General features: G+C 33.7%; 2 protein-coding genes across 2 annotated transcripts; both read right to left on the reverse strand.

Moving 5' to 3' along the window:
• Nucleotides 1–135: 135 nt before the first annotated feature.
• Nucleotides 136–9,377, reverse strand: LOC145332455 (uncharacterized). The gene is made up of 13 exons (XM_080177445.1): nucleotides 9,244–9,377; nucleotides 8,142–8,179; nucleotides 7,384–7,461; nucleotides 6,972–7,097; nucleotides 6,549–6,682; nucleotides 5,414–5,937; nucleotides 4,668–4,728; nucleotides 4,201–4,268; nucleotides 3,851–3,931; nucleotides 2,442–2,518; nucleotides 2,029–2,127; nucleotides 1,509–1,576; nucleotides 136–526 (listed from the first exon to the last, which is right to left on the reverse strand). The coding sequence occupies exons 1-13, from the start codon at nucleotides 9,342–9,344 to the stop codon at nucleotides 395–397; spliced, it is 1,587 nt and encodes a 528-aa protein (XP_080033571.1). The 5' UTR covers nucleotides 9,345–9,377; the 3' UTR covers nucleotides 136–394.
• Nucleotides 9,372–15,501, reverse strand: Sod1 (Superoxide dismutase 1). The gene is made up of 8 exons (XM_080177454.1): nucleotides 15,297–15,501; nucleotides 14,774–15,129; nucleotides 14,285–14,362; nucleotides 13,205–13,348; nucleotides 12,770–12,825; nucleotides 11,451–11,518; nucleotides 11,247–11,297; nucleotides 9,372–9,773 (listed from the first exon to the last, which is right to left on the reverse strand). The coding sequence occupies exons 2-7, from the start codon at nucleotides 14,837–14,839 to the stop codon at nucleotides 11,248–11,250; spliced, it is 462 nt and encodes a 153-aa protein (XP_080033580.1). The 5' UTR covers nucleotides 14,840–15,129; nucleotides 15,297–15,501; the 3' UTR covers nucleotides 9,372–9,773; nucleotide 11,247.
• Between the last annotated feature and the right edge of the window lie 1,688 nt (nucleotides 15,502–17,189).

Below are 17,189 nucleotides of genomic sequence, written 5' to 3' on the forward strand. Positions count from 1 at the left end.
TAACAAAAAATATCACAGTTGGCGATTATGCTTATAAATATCGTAAAACTCTTGTAAGCCGAATAAATAGACCATTAAGAAATATAGTAAATTCTTAAAGATCATATAAACCAATAAGTATTATTTTTAATTACCTACTCTGAAAGAAATTGTAAATTCAAACTAAGCACTTCATTGATGGCATTAAATCGGTACCTGGCATTTTTTTGGCTTCATAACTTTTACTTACTTTTAGGATATTATACATTATCTTTTTGGGGTTTCTGATTTCTTAATGTATTAGATAGGTACTTGGCTTAAGAAATCGTTAAAAAGAATTATAACAAAGTTTTATGACACAATATTAAAAGCATATCAACTAGGTAAGCAACAAGGAAAAAAATGAGAAAATCTATTAAAATTTGACAACTTTTGGAACTTTTTTCGCTGGTTTCTCATGTTTTGCTTTGAATACGTTGAATCTTGGCTGTTCATCCTCGATGTTATCATCCTGTATCATTCCTCCAAGAACGGCTCTTCTTATATCCTAAAAAATAAAAGTTTAGACAGAACTTCATGGATAAGACAATGGATTATAAGTTAAAGTAGCCCCAAAATTATCATTTATAAAAAAATATCCTTTGCGTAGATTAAAACTAGTGATGGGTTATTCCTTAAATATTTTTCAAATTCTTAATTAAATTATGTAAGGTTCATAGCATACTTTTCAAACGTGGCTCTGAATCCGATTAAAACCGGTTATGACCTATATTGAAAAGTATGTATGGATAACTCTTCATTTCAGTGTTCTGGAGCCGGAGCCGGGAGCAGCAACATTTTTGGTGTAGCCAGATCCGGAGCCGTATTTTTCGTTAAAAACGGCTCCGGATCCGGATTAGTTAAAAATGATTTTTTAAAGTAATATTATAATTTGGCAACGGTATATTTCCATATAATAAACTGAAAAACTATTGTTACTTAACAAATAGACACACATCCTTCTACTTTTATATAGCTTTAATCAAATAAAAGCAAAATATTTTATATTAGGTATTTATTTTATTTTATCAAATTCAATAATAAAAAAATTTGATATATTAATTTTAAAGTAGGAGCCGGAGCTGGAGCCGTATTTCTAAATATTTCAAAATACGGCTCCGCGGAGCCGGAGCCGCATCAAAATTATACGGCTCCGACACCCTGCTTTATTTAAATGAAAATAAAAATTCATGATTTCTTCCCTTCGGCCTTTCAAGGCTGAGAACACAGTAATTTTTACAAATAATTTTGCATTACAATTTTTCCTATCCTGGGAATATTAACCGTTAACGTTTATAAGATGAGAACAGTTTATTTTATCGCATCGTATTATAGACAGCTTTCCGCGGATATTAAAATGAAATATTTAAGATTAAAACCAGTTTTGTAACCCTCAAGGGTCCAAAGGTTGATAACTAGATCTCATCAAGTGGATATTAGTCGGTTTCGAAGCCATAATGAAAATATCATTATACAATATAGGTACATACCTTTTGTATCTTTATATGACAATCTTTTGCGAAGTGTTCCACACTACCACAGTAAAAACAACCACCTCCCTATAGTTACATACATTAGTAATTCCAATAGATTTAGAATATATTATGACAATTTCGTCAATTTAGGTTGCTAATATGAACATCACTTCTTGGTCAGATCGTTCATACAGAAGGGGGGGATGGAGTAAAGGGGGTGGAACCAGCTACAAGTTTCACTTAATTAGAGTACACGATATTCTAAGTAATAATAAATCCATTTTCATTCTTCTTGACATATCAATAATAAATACAGTAAGCCTAGATGACCAATCTCTTACATTGACCAATAGGAATAAAGTGTCGTTCGGTACAATCCCACAACACTATTGGTTTGAAGGAGTACATATTAAAGTATAAAAAATAAAATAATATGTACGTGGCTAAAAAAACAAAAATCCTATAAAAAAGGCAAATTAACATGTCTGACCATCTAGGATAATAAATCTATTGTTAAAGATAATGTATATAATTTCCTGTGGATAAAGTCCTTTTGGATTATCAGGACAGGCTTTGGACAGGTGACCGACTTGTTTACAGATGAAACAGGTTGCAAAGTTGTAGGCATCTCCATCTACCAGTTTAGTATGTTGTTTAATTATTTGTGGCATTATCCCTCCAAATACCTGGTTGAACAACAATAACCCTTCCATTATTTATGAACAAATTAAAAATAAGGTTTTTGGTTTTTAAAAAGTGGCACATCCGCCTCCCCCCTTAGAAGAGGGGAGTTTTGTATTAATTTTAGACTATCTGCCTACTATCTACCTGTTTATAAGGAGGTTTACAGGATGTTACTAAATGAACAAAACACTTTGTTTTACGTGACATATAATTAGATTCCCCCCCCCCCTCTGTTTAAAAATAATGACATAACAACAAACATTCCTTTGGCTTTTAAAGTGCATGATTTTGACGTATGATCTAATGAACCACATTTGAAACAAACTCCAGAATCCGGGGCTCTAAAACAAAAAAATGAATAATAAAGGGAGGGAGGTGGTACGGTACGGTTTTTTCTCCTGGCAGGGGTGCATATTCTGCAAATTTGAGCCAGCAAAGGGGGGGGGGGGATAAAGAAATATGTGGTTTAGGTGGAAAAAATGTTAAAATTAAGGGAACTGGAAACATTTTATTCCATTTTGCCCCACTCTTTGGTGAAAAAAAACTAAAAGAAGATGTGGGAGGGGGATAATATAAATAAAATAAAGAGTTTTAAAAATATTTTTCCATTTTATCCCTTCCTTGCTGGAAAAAACAAGGAGGTGAAAAAAATTTAAAATTTTACAGCAGTGGAAAAAAAATGCATCTTGTGCAGAATATATTATACATCCCTGTCTTCATATGTAATAAAAAATAATGTCTTGGTGTTCTCAATAATTCAATACCGAGAATCGAACCAGATTTCAAAAGATATTATACATAATGATGATAACCTTTGCCTTCAAAAAGGCAGAGTTGAAAGAAAAAACTTAAGACGCTAATTTTAGCCTACAAATCAAGAATCCGAATCCGCTATTAAAAAACGGATTCCGGATTCGGATTCCAAAATTGGCTAAAAATTGGGTGGATTCCGGATTCGGATTGCCAACCCTAACAAAAGTCAAAAAGTTTAAAATTAAAGCTTTCTTATTGGCCGGCTTAACAATTTTGGGGACTTTTAATTTTTTGCTTCATTAAATTGAGTGTCCAAATGTATCAACCATTAATTGTAATCTACAGAAGGGGTAATTTGTGTATCATCATCTTTGTGGATGATCAACATTAATCGGCCATTGTCTTATCTTTTTAGATCTTTTTCTTTGCATTTGTTGGCTTTAAAACTTTTGGGTACTTTTACAGGGGTGTATATTCTGCACAAGATTTTTTTTTTTCCCCGGCTATGAATTTTTTTTATTTTTTTCCCTCCCTAGTTTTTTCTCACCAAGTAGGGGGGAAAATGGAAAAATATTTAAAGAACTCTATTTTATTTATTTTATCCCTCCTACCACACATTTTTTTAGTTTTTTTTCACCAAGGAGGGGGGGAAATGGAAAAAATGTTTTCAGTTTTCTTAATTTTTACATTTTTTCCCCCTCCAACCACATATTTTTTATTTCCCCCCCCCCCCCCTGAGCCGGGGATCCCATGTAGAATATACACCCCTGTACTTTTACTAGTGTATATCTAGATTGTTTAGTTTAAACAAGAAGTGTTTAAACTTTTCAACTAATAATATTAATCTACAACTTTGGAGTGTACAAATTATCATCTATTCTCTAATCCCTAATGATTTCTGACAAAACTGGAATACTTACAAGGATCTATCGCCAGCTTCCGGGCAGCAGGCGATGGTATGGCCTGCTTTCTTGCATTTGAAACAGGTCAACTTGTTGAATCTGTATGAATACATTGGGTTAGGTTTTACTCAATTCTTTTGCATGGGGCATAGACTTTTGAATCCCTCATTCCCCCCCCCCCCCCACCCTCTCAAATTTTTAGAAAGTATACTAGATTAGCAAGCCCCCCCCCCCTCCCACACAAAAAAAAAACTTTTGAAATCCCTAATATTATCTCGTCACAATAATTGAAAATCTGTCAAAAATCGTTGTTTTTCCTAAGGTGGGTATTTATTTCAGGGTAAAATTGAGTGAAAATCTAAACATTCCTGGCTAGTCTGTGTTCTGCAATCCTACGTTCTCGTTTCAATACTTCAGCCAATTCGTCTTTAGTTAATCCTGTCCAAAATAGTTTTTTTCTTCTTAAAGTTACATATTTGCGTAGTCCATAGTAAATATAATCATAGTTGCACATTTGCTTGCAAGCCCTAGCCGCATTTTTAGAATCAAAAATGGCGGCCGACAGCCGAAAATTATTCTGCCATCAAAACAGTTTCACACTTTGCAGCCTTGCCGCATTTTTTACTATTCATTTATTTTTTACCAGCAGCAAAAAATGTTCACCCCCTCCCAAATATTTCTTATTCCCCCCTTCCCCTCCTTTTAGCATGGGATCCCGTGCAGAATTAAAAACCCTTCTTTTATACTAAATCCGCTGTCAGGCCATACTAAAAATAGGTGGCTATAGAAAGCCATTATAAATTAAATTTTAAATTTAATAAATGAAAAAAAACTTTCCTTTAGACTTCAAATCTTTAGCTAACTTTAATAACTTGTCTCTATCATCTTTTGTTACTCTAGTTACAGAGATGTATTTGGTTTATAAAAAAAATACACAAATGATCAACATTCTGTCTAGAAGAAAGTTCATGGTTACATGAAGAAAAAAATAATAATTTCCAAATTCTGAATAACCAAAGATTTAAATTATTTTACCATGTAGTTTCATATTAGTTTCAAAAAATGGATATATTGACAGGGAAAAATTTGCCGCCAATTTAGCTTGCTAATATGGTATTCATTTAATGGTCAGTTCGTTCGTTCATTAGGGGGTGATGGGGTAACGGGGGGGGGGGGGTATCGTTATTTAACCAGCAGCGAGTATCACTTTATAAGACTAGAAGAAAATCTAGTGCAACATCCAAGTAATATAGGTATTTTTTCAAAAACTACATTTTTCTAGGTAATTAAGAAAAGATTTGATTGTAAAGAAACCCAAGGATCTAAGACAATGGCCGATAAATGGATGTACTTCCCCAATGATGAGTTGATACAACTCCTTCTGTAGATTGCGATTAGTGGTTGAAGGGTATGGACATTCAACTTAATAACCTATAAACCTAAATTCAATAATAGTCCACAAAGTTGAAGAGTCAACGAATAAGAAAACATTATTATAAAACTTTGGGGACTAGTGTTATAAACAGCCCAATGTCCCCTCCCTCCCCGAAAGAAACCTGTTGTAAAGAACCATATACATCCCTGAAACCCTGAAACAAAGCTTCTCCCTCCTTCACCTCAGCGCCACATAAATCTCTTACAACATCGTCCCTCCTCTGGTTGTATTTGTTCCTGTTGTCCAAATTTCTAGGTCTTTCATTGTCAAAATTTCTAGGCTTGTTGTATTCTTTATTTTTTCCTCCTATTTGCATCAAATTTGGATTTTCCTCATAAGCAAAATTTCTAGGCTTCTCTTTGTTGTTGTTTTTATTTTTTTGCATAAAATTTTCTGTTTCTACTTCCTCATTTTTTGGGTTTTCCCCATAAGCTAATTTTTGGAGGGCTGTAAGTTGTCTTTCATTGTCAAATTGTTTTGGCTTTTCATTGTCCAAATTTTTTGACTTCTCTTTCTTGTTGTTTTTATTTTTGTTTTTCTCTTTTTGCTTAACATTTTTTGTTTCTATTTCTTCAGATTTTGGTTTTTCTCCACATGCTAATTTTTCAAGGGCTGTGAGTGGTTTCTTTTCCTTTGATTTTACCGCTGCCGTCTTTGCATTGTATGTGTCCTAAAAAAGGATACATCGTTAATAATTAAAAATAGAACATCGTAAATCAACAAAAGGATGACAACATCCATAAGAAGCGAAGCTCAAAAAGTATGGATGGATATCTGGAAAAAATTAACTATACAGCAGTTTCATAAAAAAACATTAAACTAAAAAAATCACGAAACCTTGTAAGATTTATAACATGAAAAGGGGGGGGAGGGGGAAATGTGGTGACTCGTGCTACGACATACCAGCAATTTTATTTTGGGTGCTACTCCCTTAGTTTTAGAGATAATTGGATGAAATCTTTTGGGCTGGGTCAGTAATTACCCCAAAACGGCGGCGGGCGGCGGGAGCGGCGGTCCCGCCGCCGTTTTTTTTGAAAGATACCTCTAGTTGGGGTAATTACTGACCCAGCCCAAAAGATTTCATCCAATTATCTCTAAAACTAAGGGAGTAGCACCCAAAATAAAATTGCTGGTATGTCGTGGCACGAGTCACCACATTTTCCCCCCCTTTATAGTTTAATCATTGAAAAAGAATAGCCAAGCTCCTAATCTGAAAATTTTTATTGCTTATTAATTTAGCTTGTGGTGTAGAAAACAATTATGCAAAAACAATCATGTAACCTGCAATTCTTTTCTCCTTTCTTCAGACAGTTGTTCACAGAATCTTTTCAGATGTTCAGTAGAGCCACAAATTTTACATTTCTCCGTCTTTTTTCTCTTTTTCTTGCTAGGCTTCTCTGTGTCGTCCTCTTTTACTGTAAAAGGATTATTTTAGCACAGCTACTCTATGACTGGATTATCTTCAGGGATGATAAATTGATGTAAATAAAATTATCCCTTCTGTAAATAGAGGTATTTGGTTTGAAAAAGTTTGCTCACTGCTAGAGTTAACCAACCAATCAAAATGATTTAAAGGTATGTGTCAACGAATATGCTAATGAGGCCACAAAACTTTGGAAACCAATTTTATTAACAGTCCAATGTCCCCTCCCTCACAGCTAATTTCTAGTATTTTTCTTTCTAATTTTGATTTATTTTAATTACCTGCAACAGAATGTTTTCTCTTTAGAACATCAACTTTTACTGTTTCAGTTTCCTTTTCATTTTCATCAACAAGATTATCAGAGTTGTCTTCATTGGCGTTTTCAGAGTCCACATTCTCGCCTGCTCCTACAAAATATCTAATTAAGAGGGGGGGGGGGGGAGTTTTGACACATTTGCGTAAACCGTGTGTAGTGTGTACTGTGTATAGGCTTTATCTTTGGATTGAGAGGATAGGTTATTAGAGATAAAATCATTCTTATATGATAGGTAAATTTTCCCAAGTTTTAAGATTTTTTGGATAGGCCTCCAGATAGGCCAAATTTTAAAAAAGAGTTAGAGTTCAACTTCCCTATACCTCATATTTTTAAAATAAATTTAAGATTCCTGATATAGTCGGAAAAATAATTTGTACCTGGACCAAGCTGCCTGACCAGACTTGTTTGCTGTTCCTGTTCATCACCAGATGCATCATCTTCCTCAAGATTATCATCTAAAAATCAAGAAATGGATCATTAAATTAAAATAGCAGTGGTGAGCCGTTTGGTGTTTCCAAAGTGTTTTCCGGCTCACCACTGCCATTTTGATTTAAAGATCTGTAGTAGGTGAGCCGCTTTCAAAATCGGCTCACTGGATCTAAGGACCATTACATTCAATAGAAGTACAAAAGTGTCTCGTCCTTTAGAAGTAAAGGAATTTGGCAGATTTCCTCAAAGCGCTTAGTCGAACACAAAACTAACCTCCTTATTTTGGATTAAATGAAAAATAAGGGGGGGAAAGTTTCTTGTGTTTGTTTCTTATTTTAGATTTTGGTTAGGTAACTAATATTACCTCACCTTCGATAGAATTTTTGACATAGAGGTTCAGAAAAGGGCACTTATAAGATACTTTTAATGATACCAGTATATTTCATTTTATAAAAAGGATTATTCCATGAAGTGAATGTACAGTAAAATCACAGTTAATTGCCCCCTTTCTCCAAAGCCTTTTATTTTCTATGTAGCTTAGTTCGTTAGATGACCTTCGTGGAACTATCCCTTAAGAAAGTTTATAGTTATTTATCATATAAACAACTATCTGCGAATACTAAAATAAGAAAATATAAGATCAAAACTAATTTTGTTAGTTAGCACAGGCTAACAAAACATACTAGAAAAAAAAAATATTACCCACCTTGAACAAAATCTTCATCATCTTCAACAGAAAAATTTCTGAAATTAAATTTTCTTGGTGATTTTAGGGTCAAATTTCAGAAATCTAAAGGGATAAGACAATAGCCGATAAATTGATGTATCTCTTCAATAATGTTACACAAAATTACCTCTTCAGTAAATTAGAATTACGTTTGAACACTCAACTTAATGATTCAACCAATCTAAATTAACTAAAGTCCCCCACAGTTGATAAGCCAACGAATAAGATAAGAAATTTGGGACTAGTGGAATAAACAGCTTATTATCCCCTCTCTCTCTGGTCAACTTTCTTTTAAAATATACTTATCTCTAAATTAACAACAAATAACCATATAATATTTAGTAAACTTGAAATTAGCATAGGACCATAAGGCCACTGATAAACGGCCAGTATACGCAAAAGGGGTAGTTTCACGAAATGCATTTTAACTTAATTTAGTGAACCGCACGGCATATTTTTTGCTAGTTAATGAGTTTACCTATATTTATATGGCATATATTTGAAAGAATTTAAATTTTCTACCACGTAGTCTTGATATTTTAAAAACTACGTGGTAGAAAATTGAAATTCTTTCAAATATATGCCATATAAATGTAGTTTAAACAATTAACCAGAAAAAAATATGCGGTTCACTAAATTAAGTTCAAAAGAAATGCCTTTCGTGAAACTACCCCTTTGATACAGGCAAAAAGCTTTAAAAAGTCTAAATAAGCTTAAAGATCATAAAGAGGGAAGGGGCATGTAACACTTTAGGTAACCTGTCCTAAAAAACAAAGAAATTCGACCAAAAATAAGTTAAGGTACTGGAATTTAGGATGGCAACAATGTGGAACTGGAAATAACGTTGGCAGAACCACCACTCCCGCCATTTATAGTCAACATGTTAGACATGTGGTAAAATAAAAAAATAGGAGTGTCGCAGCCGTTTCTTCACTGCCTTTCCAATTCCCAGTGTACTGTGTAACAACTATTTATGGTTATGTATCTTAGTGTTTTAGGCACGGCTACAAAGTGACACATTGGCCTTCTCATCTCTTTAAGAAACCCCAGTTTTCAAGATCATATTTATCCGTATACAAACCTTGGTTGTATTGTAGCCACAAGTTGTGACCACGGTGTTGCATCTTCTGGCTCTCTATGCACTGTACCCACTGCTTTCAACTTGCGAGCAAATCTCGTCATTTTTAAGCCCCACCTTTATAGTCTATATCTGAAATAAAAACTTAATATGGCCTTTAAAACATAACAAATTGTTATTTATTATTATTTAAAAATGCAGTTACAATTACAGGGAATGAGTTTATTATTGACTTTTTCATATTATATATATTAATTTATAAAAAATTTTATATGAAATATTTAAGTAAACAATACAATTTTCATCAGAGGTAAAATAAAACAAAATACATAAAATACACTTGGAGTGAGATATGTTTTTTAGAATTTTTTAAAGAATATGCAAAAAGAAAATTCTAAAATTAATCTCTGTGTATCTTCTGACATGAAGGGCTAAATCACCGAGATGTTGAATAGTTTACTCGGCATTTGATTTTGCCGCCAAAAATTTTGCTCGTGTGTGATGACTACAGCTTAGCGCAGGGTGCTGACATTCTGAAATAAAAAATATTATCATACAAAGTTTCAAAATTATGTAAGATTAAATACAATATAATATGCTAGCGGCTAAGTCCCTACAGCCCTCTACAGACAATCCTTTACTTTTATATGGTTATTAATATTTTTATTGGTACAATATTTACCTCATATGAATTTAATTATAAAATGTCATGTACTTTTTTTTTTATAAAACTAGCGGCTACGCCCCTTGAGGCCTATAGGAGCACTTAAGGAGGAAGAGTCGAATTTGATAACCCAAATTATTATTTTAGATTTTAAAAGAAAAATAATAAAAAAAAATTTTGGAAGGGGGAGGCGAAATGCTACCCACATTTTTAAGTTTAGTTTAAATTTTTTTTCCCAAGGGCGATATCTCTTGGGAGGATGGTGGTACCCTCCCCCAAAATAGTTATAAACCTTCCCGGGACCCATGAGAATCTACCCTGTTAAGGAGAACCCGATCAGTTCAGCGGTTAGCGAGATCCTTCGGTACAGACACACAAACACACAGGCATCCTGTTTCTTTAGTATAAGGATTCATACAATCACCAAAAAAAATATCTAATTACAAAGTAGAATCATATGATATCTGACCGTTAGCCGGACTAAGGATATTCTTAATTGGTTGTACAGTACACTCTCAATCGTTGACTACTAAAGCTTTGGGGACTTGATTGGTTGATTTGAACTTTTCCATTAAAAGATCTAATCAGCAATAAAAACAGTAATTTTGATACACATTAATCATTGGAATTAGGTATTCATTTTCTTATCCCTAAAGATTTCTGTTTATCCACTATTGTCATCTCCTTTCCTCCCTGTAGGGACCAAGTTTCATGTTGCCTTATCCAATTAGGTAGAGGATGTAAATTGTTGATTGATTAGCCATAGTTTCTTAGGGTTTGGGTAGTCATGGTGTAGGCTGAGATACTTTTGTCTAGCCACTAGGGCTATCAAGCTCCACGTTCAGACACATTATGACTTGACCCGCTATCTAATGAGAGCTCAGGGTTTCGGATCCGCATTGATTGTATGCGGATCCGGATCCTACTGGATCCGGATCCGGATCCTTGAAAATAAAAATAAAATCACCAAATTTTTCAAAAAAATTTTATTCTTTAATTCGAAGTCAAAAATACTTTTAATTTTCAAGTCTGAACCTAAACCTTAAAGATTGGCTCTCATCAAGAGAATGTCTGAGATTTTATATAAATTTAGGTAGATTTTTCCATTTTTTCCGCATGTTTTTGCGGATCCGGATCCTTGGACTCAAAAATATGCAGATCCGGATCCGAAACCCTGTGAGAGCTACTTATTAATTGTAAACTATACTGGTTTTCAATTTTTAAAAAGCACGATAACTCATTCGAGGACTTAAATCCTGAACAGTTAGTACAATCTTGCAGTGTCCAAACTTTCCACAAATAAAACTACTGTAAGGGTAATCATGCAGCTACAATATCTTACCTTACTTGGAGATGCCAATAACTCCGCAGGCAGAACGGGCACCAGCGTTTCCTAAAATCAGTTTCATATAAATTTCGTTAAAAAGTCTTAAACCTAGGAATTTTTTTTAACATCCTATGTTTATAGGTATCTTCTCCATATATATACATGAGATTATGACAATAAAAAAATCCACCGGTCAAGACAATCCGCCTGTATTATTACCTGTAGTCTTGCTAAGCTCATGGCCACCCTTGCCGAGGTCGTCCTGATCAGCGTGAATAACCATGGTCCTATACAAAGTGTATTTTTATTAGAGTCAAAAGTAGTGAGGCTTTTTGTTTGTCCATTAAGATCTCGCTAACCAGTCCAATGGCCAGATTGAATTCTTATGTAAAGTAATAAGGCTTTGTTTGTCCTTTGAGACCTAGCTAACCACCAATCGGTTGAGTTCTCCAATTTAGGGAAAAGAGAGCACCTAGATGCTAGTGGTGCAGTCGCCATTAGTCAACAAAATTCGAGTATGGAGAACTATTTATTAGTGATGGCAATCCGTCGAATTTTTGGGCCGGATTCGGATTCCGGATAATTAAAGAATCCGTCAAAAAAAGTGGCGGATTCATATTTTTGGCGGATTCCGGATTCGGATTCCGGATTCTAGCAATATTTTAAAAGGATTTTTTTAACAAAAATTTAAAAATTAAGTGCTACATATGTCCTAAAAATCAATTTTTTTGGTGTTCTCTATAATTCACTTCCGAGAATCGAACCAGATTTTAAAAGATATTATATATAATGATGAAAATCTTTGCCTTCAAAGAGGAGGAGTTGAAAGAAAATACTCAAGACGCTAATTTTTGCCTACCAAATAAGAATCCGGAATCCGCAATTAAAAAACGGATTCCGGATTCGGATTCCAAAATTGGCCAAAAAATTGGGCGGATTCCGGATACGGATTGCCATCCCTACTATTTATTACAACAAATAAAAAGTGTTTTTGTGAAAGTGAATAAATTTCTAGTTGATGGAGATGAGAGAGTTAAAGAAAAGGGTAAAAATAGGTACAAAAAAGGGGTAGTCATATAACTGAAGGGTAAAAGAAGGAAAGAAAATGGCCGCCAATGTAAAAATAGACAGCATATGAGTGACTCTAGAGTAGTTTTGTTATAAAATCTTATTTCAATTTGGTTTTATTAGCAGTAACATGATATAGACTTTATGGAGAAACAGAGTAGCCGTATTCTCTGATCTGCATTGTCAAATAGAGAGACACGCCTGATGATTAACACAGGGATCTAAAGGGATAAGACAATGGCCGATAAATTTATATATATCCCCAATGATGATACACAAATTACCCCTTCTGTAGATTAAAATTAGTAGTTGAAACATTTTATCACTCGACTTAATGAACTAACCAATCAAAATTCTCTAAGGTCCACAAATTTGTTAAACCAACGAATAAGAAAACAATTCTATAAAACATTGGGGATCAGCCAATTGTCCCCTCTAATGTGTGTTGAACATGATATGGATAAGCTTACCTGCCAATAATAGAGTGTTCTCCAGTCAGACTGATCATGGCATCCTTGATGTCAACCTAAATATTAATAATAGAGTGTTCTCCAGTTAGACTGATCATGGCATCCTTGATGTCAACCTAAGTATAATAATAGAGTGTTCTCCAGTTAGACTGATCAATATCATGGCATCCTTGATGTCAACCTTAATATAATAATAGAGTGTTCTCCAGTTAGACTGATCAATATCATGGCATCCTTGATGTCAACCTTAATATAATAATAGAGTGTTCTCCAGTTCAGCGTAACAAGATTCTTTGTCAGTAACATACGCGTTACTTCACCTAAAGTAATCTGTAATAATTAAACAAAAACTACCCCTTCCCCTGATATTACATATAATTGGGGTGGGGGGATTTTGGGGTCAGCGATAAACTAGAATAAAAAACGTTCTCTCACCTTAGCAACACCACCTTCAGCAGTGACATTACCGAGATCACCAGCATGACGTTCACCCTTGGCATTCTCCGGGGCTCCGTGCTCACAACCGTCAGGGTTGAAGTGGGGTCCGGCAGAAGTGCAACCGTTGGTGTTGTCACCAAACTAAATAGAAAGGTTAGTTAAAAATGTATATATATACGTGGATATTATAACAGGGGGAAAATTGTCGTTAATTTAGGTTGCCAATACGGACATTATTTAATGGTCAGTTCGCTCATCCAGTAGGAGGGGCAGATGGGGTAAAGGGAGTGAATGAGAAAAAAATTGTTAGTTTATCCAGCTACAAGTTTCAGTTTATTAGAGTACAAGATAATCAAGATCCAAGTAATAATAAATCCATTTGGTTAAGTTAACATATCTTTATATCATAGATAGAAATAGTTGTGTTTGACTAACTGCTCAACAGATTGGCTTCTCAGAAATAGGGAATCTTCGTACAAGAAATTTTATTTTCTATATTAGGGAAGCGGGTACTCTCCAAAGAACCGTATATATGTATAAAAATATATCTATTATACCTATTCTTAATACTTATTAAGAAAATTATACAATAATACAATATACATACTTTTATATACGATGAAATTCAACAACTCAAAACTAACTGTATGTTGACAAAAAAAAAAAATTAAAGTTATTGTAAATGTAGAATTAGATTCAATAATATTGAGCTAATATCTAACAATCCGACAAATAAACGCTATAACTTTCTTATATGTAGGAAACCTAGTAAACAAAATCTAGACTACGTAGCTGGTCATTTACATTATCATATTAATCTGTAAAGTCTGTCCCATACCTGTGACCAAACTCCGGTACCAACGTCTCAACTGGTACCAACATCTCCTCCGGTACCTATGTCTCACTCTCAACTGGTACCAACATCTCCTCCGGTACCTATGTCTCAACTGGTACCAACATCTCCTCCGGTACCAACATCTCCACCGGTACCTATGTCTCAACTGGTACCAACATCTCCTCTGGTACCTATGTCTCAACTGGTACCAACATCTCCTCCGGTACCTACGCAAATATCACCTGATGAACATGGAATCCATGGAGGCCATCATCGAGACCAGTCAATTCTCCAGACACAGCTACGGGTCCATCACCTTCCTGTAACATGAAAATGTTGAAATCCAGAAAGTGTGTGTCCAACCACTGAGAGATAAGGGGGGGTCAGTAAAAAAAAAATATATTTTTTAGGACAATTTGCACAATATAAATGAACACTCAGCACTGATTACATGACCTATGTTTACAATTCTTAAGGGATAAGACAACGGACAATAAAATTAATTTACAACCCCAGTAACTTTACAACAAAATTACCACTTTTGTAGATAAAAATAATTGGTTGGAAAGTTTGATCATAACAAGTTTCATTTAACCAATCACGATTTTAGAATGTCTCCAAAGTTTGTGTGCCAACGAATGAGAGAATGATGTATATTTGAAAAAACTTTGGGTGCCAGTAAAATTTACAGCTTAATGTGCCCTCCCGCCCTGCTATAATCTATGCTGTACCTGTTCAAAGAAAACGGTTCCATTGACCTTCTCTCCCTTGAGTACACAGACAGCCTTCATTGCCATTGTTACAGGTGATTTGTCTGAATATTATTAGGTAGAAAGCATCATGAAAAAGCAAAATAATCGTTCTTTGTCAGAGCGGCAAAGGAGTTAAAAAATGATTTTTTAAGGTTTATTTCATGAAAATATCAAAATTAGTATTAAAAAAATTTAAAAGTTTATTCTTATTTGTATATCCTTTGACAGTGAGACTAACTATTTCGCTTGCTTTGCTTAATTATCTTATACCTGGAGTATCTAATTATATAATATATCTATATCAATTGCGCTTTAAAGGATCAAGAATAATAATTCTGAAAAACATAAATGTAGAAAAAACTGAATTTATACTTAAAATATTATTTCCTTAATGAATACCAATAATATGCAGAACAAAATTTTTAAATGAATAAGACAGAAAGCTTAATAGTAGGTCAATCCTACTTTGGATAGCTGTAGGAATTCCATATACAAAATCTACATTTGTTCTTCAGTATAATTATGCGAGTCCATAACATTTTAAAAATCAGTATTGTACATCTAATTTAAAAGGCACTAGGTGAGTTGAAATTTGTGATCACATTTTCGTGGTTGCACAATTTCAGAGAAAATATATTATAGACTTTGTTGATTGGAAGAAGTTCTGTAGATTAATTTCCAGTATAGCTTTGAAACCGATTAATATCCGCTGCACAGTGGGCCAGAATTGGCCAAAACGGTTCAAAATTCAATAACTCAAAAACTAGGGGTTTTAGAGAAAAAATTGTAAAACATGAAATGTCTATCTATGCAAAAACTAAAAGTTTGCTTATTTGTGTATACTCAGTTTTGGGGGAATTTTCGCGGATTTTTTTTTCAATTACTACTAAACTTCATTTTACAGTTTCAACATCAAAAGAACAATTTCATATTTTTAAATTTTAAGCAACTTTGCTTTTATGTACAATTAACTTCTGACCACTCCTTCATGTGGTTTTGGTGTATTTTTCGCGGATTTTTTTAAAATTACCACCAAACTTTATTTTACAGTTTTAACACCAAAAGAACAATTTCATATTTTTAAATTTTAAGCAACTTTGCTTTTATGTACAATTAACCTCTAACCACTCCTTCATGTGGTTTTGGTGTATTTTTCGCGGATTTTTAAAAAAAATTACTACCAAACTTCATTTTACAGTTTCAACACCAAAAGAACAATTTCATATTTTTAAATTTTAAGCAACTTTACTCTTATGTACAATTCACCTCTAACCACTCCTTCATGTGGTTTTGGTGTATTTTTCGCGGGTTTTTTTTAACCTACAGAACTTCATTTCATAATTATTGGTTGAAACGTTTGAACACTCAACTCAATGAAACAACTAATCAAAATTAACTAAAGCCCCCTAAAGTTGAAAAGCCAAGGAATTAGAAAACATTTTTATAAAACTTTAGGGACTTTTTTATTAAACACATTGTCCCCTCTCACTCTCTCTGGAAAAAGCAGTATAGTAGTTTGGGAGGGAGGGGGCATTGGGCTGTTTATTACTTTAGTCCCCAAAGTCTTATAATAACTTTTTCTTATTCATTGACTTGACAACTTTGGGGACTTATTAAATTTTGATTTTTTGGTTCTGAAAGTTGAGTGTCCAAACATTTTAACCAATAATTGTAATCTACAGAAGGGGTAATTTTGTGTATCATCATTGGGGATGTACATCAAATTATTGGCCATTGTCTTATCCCTTTTGACTTCTGAATAGTAGTATAGCTATGCATAAGCAACAATTGTTAAAGGCTAAGCTTTTCTATAATTCCGGTCGTTCTATCCGTTTGTCCGATCAAAACGTATAGCTCCTTTTAATAATTGAGACAAGTTATAATTGTCCAATCGATTTCAAACTTTTCATAATAATTCCAACAGTAGGGTACTATCTAAGAATCTTAGTATTCAATGCGTTTTTACTTTATAAAGATGCATGGTTTTCATTCTTGTTCAAGGGCGTGCAAACATTTTTAACTGGGGAGGGGGGAAATACCCAATTTGAAAAAACTAGACTGAGGAACATTAATAACAAGGATGACAAAATCCATAATAATCAATATAAATATCTCCACAACTTATATTATTAATTTATTTTATCCAGGGATACAGGGGATAAGACAATGGACGGTATATTGATAATGATAATAAATTAACAAAGTTCGGGGGGAGGGGGAATAGGATTGTTAAATACACAAATACCAAAAGTTTTAAACTTATGCTTATTTCTTCGCTGGATTAAAAACTTTGGGTACCTTTATTAAATTTGAGTTCTATAAAAGCTTCTAAATGTTTCAACTAATGGGTAATTTTAATCTACAGAAATGTTAATCTTGTTTGTCTTATCCATTA

Source organism: Acartia tonsa, chromosome 11 (genome assembly GCF_053477335.1).
Source record: "Acartia tonsa isolate MP-2025a chromosome 11, ASM5347733v1, whole genome shotgun sequence".
NCBI classification, from domain to species: domain Eukaryota; kingdom Metazoa; phylum Arthropoda; class Copepoda; order Calanoida; family Acartiidae; genus Acartia; species Acartia tonsa.

What these genes read in the sequence shown, in the direction of transcription:
- LOC145332455 (XM_080177445.1), bottom strand. Translation starts at nt 9,344, where the DNA reads ATGACGAGATTTGCTCGCAAGTTGAAAGCAGTGGGTACAGTGCATAGA. An exon ending in GCTTTGTTTCAGGGTTTCAG is followed by an intron (nt 4,729 to 5,413) that starts GGATGTATATGG and finishes CTCTGTAACTAG; the next exon opens with AGTAACAAAAGATGATAGAG. An exon ending in AAAAGGACTTTATCCACAGG is followed by an intron (nt 1,577 to 2,028) that starts AAATTATATACA and finishes TGTAACTATAGG; the next exon opens with GAGGTGGTTGTTTTTACTGT.
- Sod1 (XM_080177454.1), bottom strand. Translation starts at nt 14,839, where the DNA reads ATGGCAATGAAGGCTGTCTGTGTACTCAAGGGAGAGAAGGTCAATGGA. An exon ending in GAACACTCTATTATTGGCAG is followed by an intron (nt 11,519 to 12,769) that starts GTAAGCTTATCC and finishes CACTTTGTATAG; the next exon opens with GACCATGGTTATTCACGCTG. An exon ending in TGAGCTTAGCAAGACTACAG is followed by an intron (nt 11,298 to 11,450) that starts GTAATAATACAG and finishes AACTGATTTTAG; the next exon opens with GAAACGCTGGTGCCCGTTCT.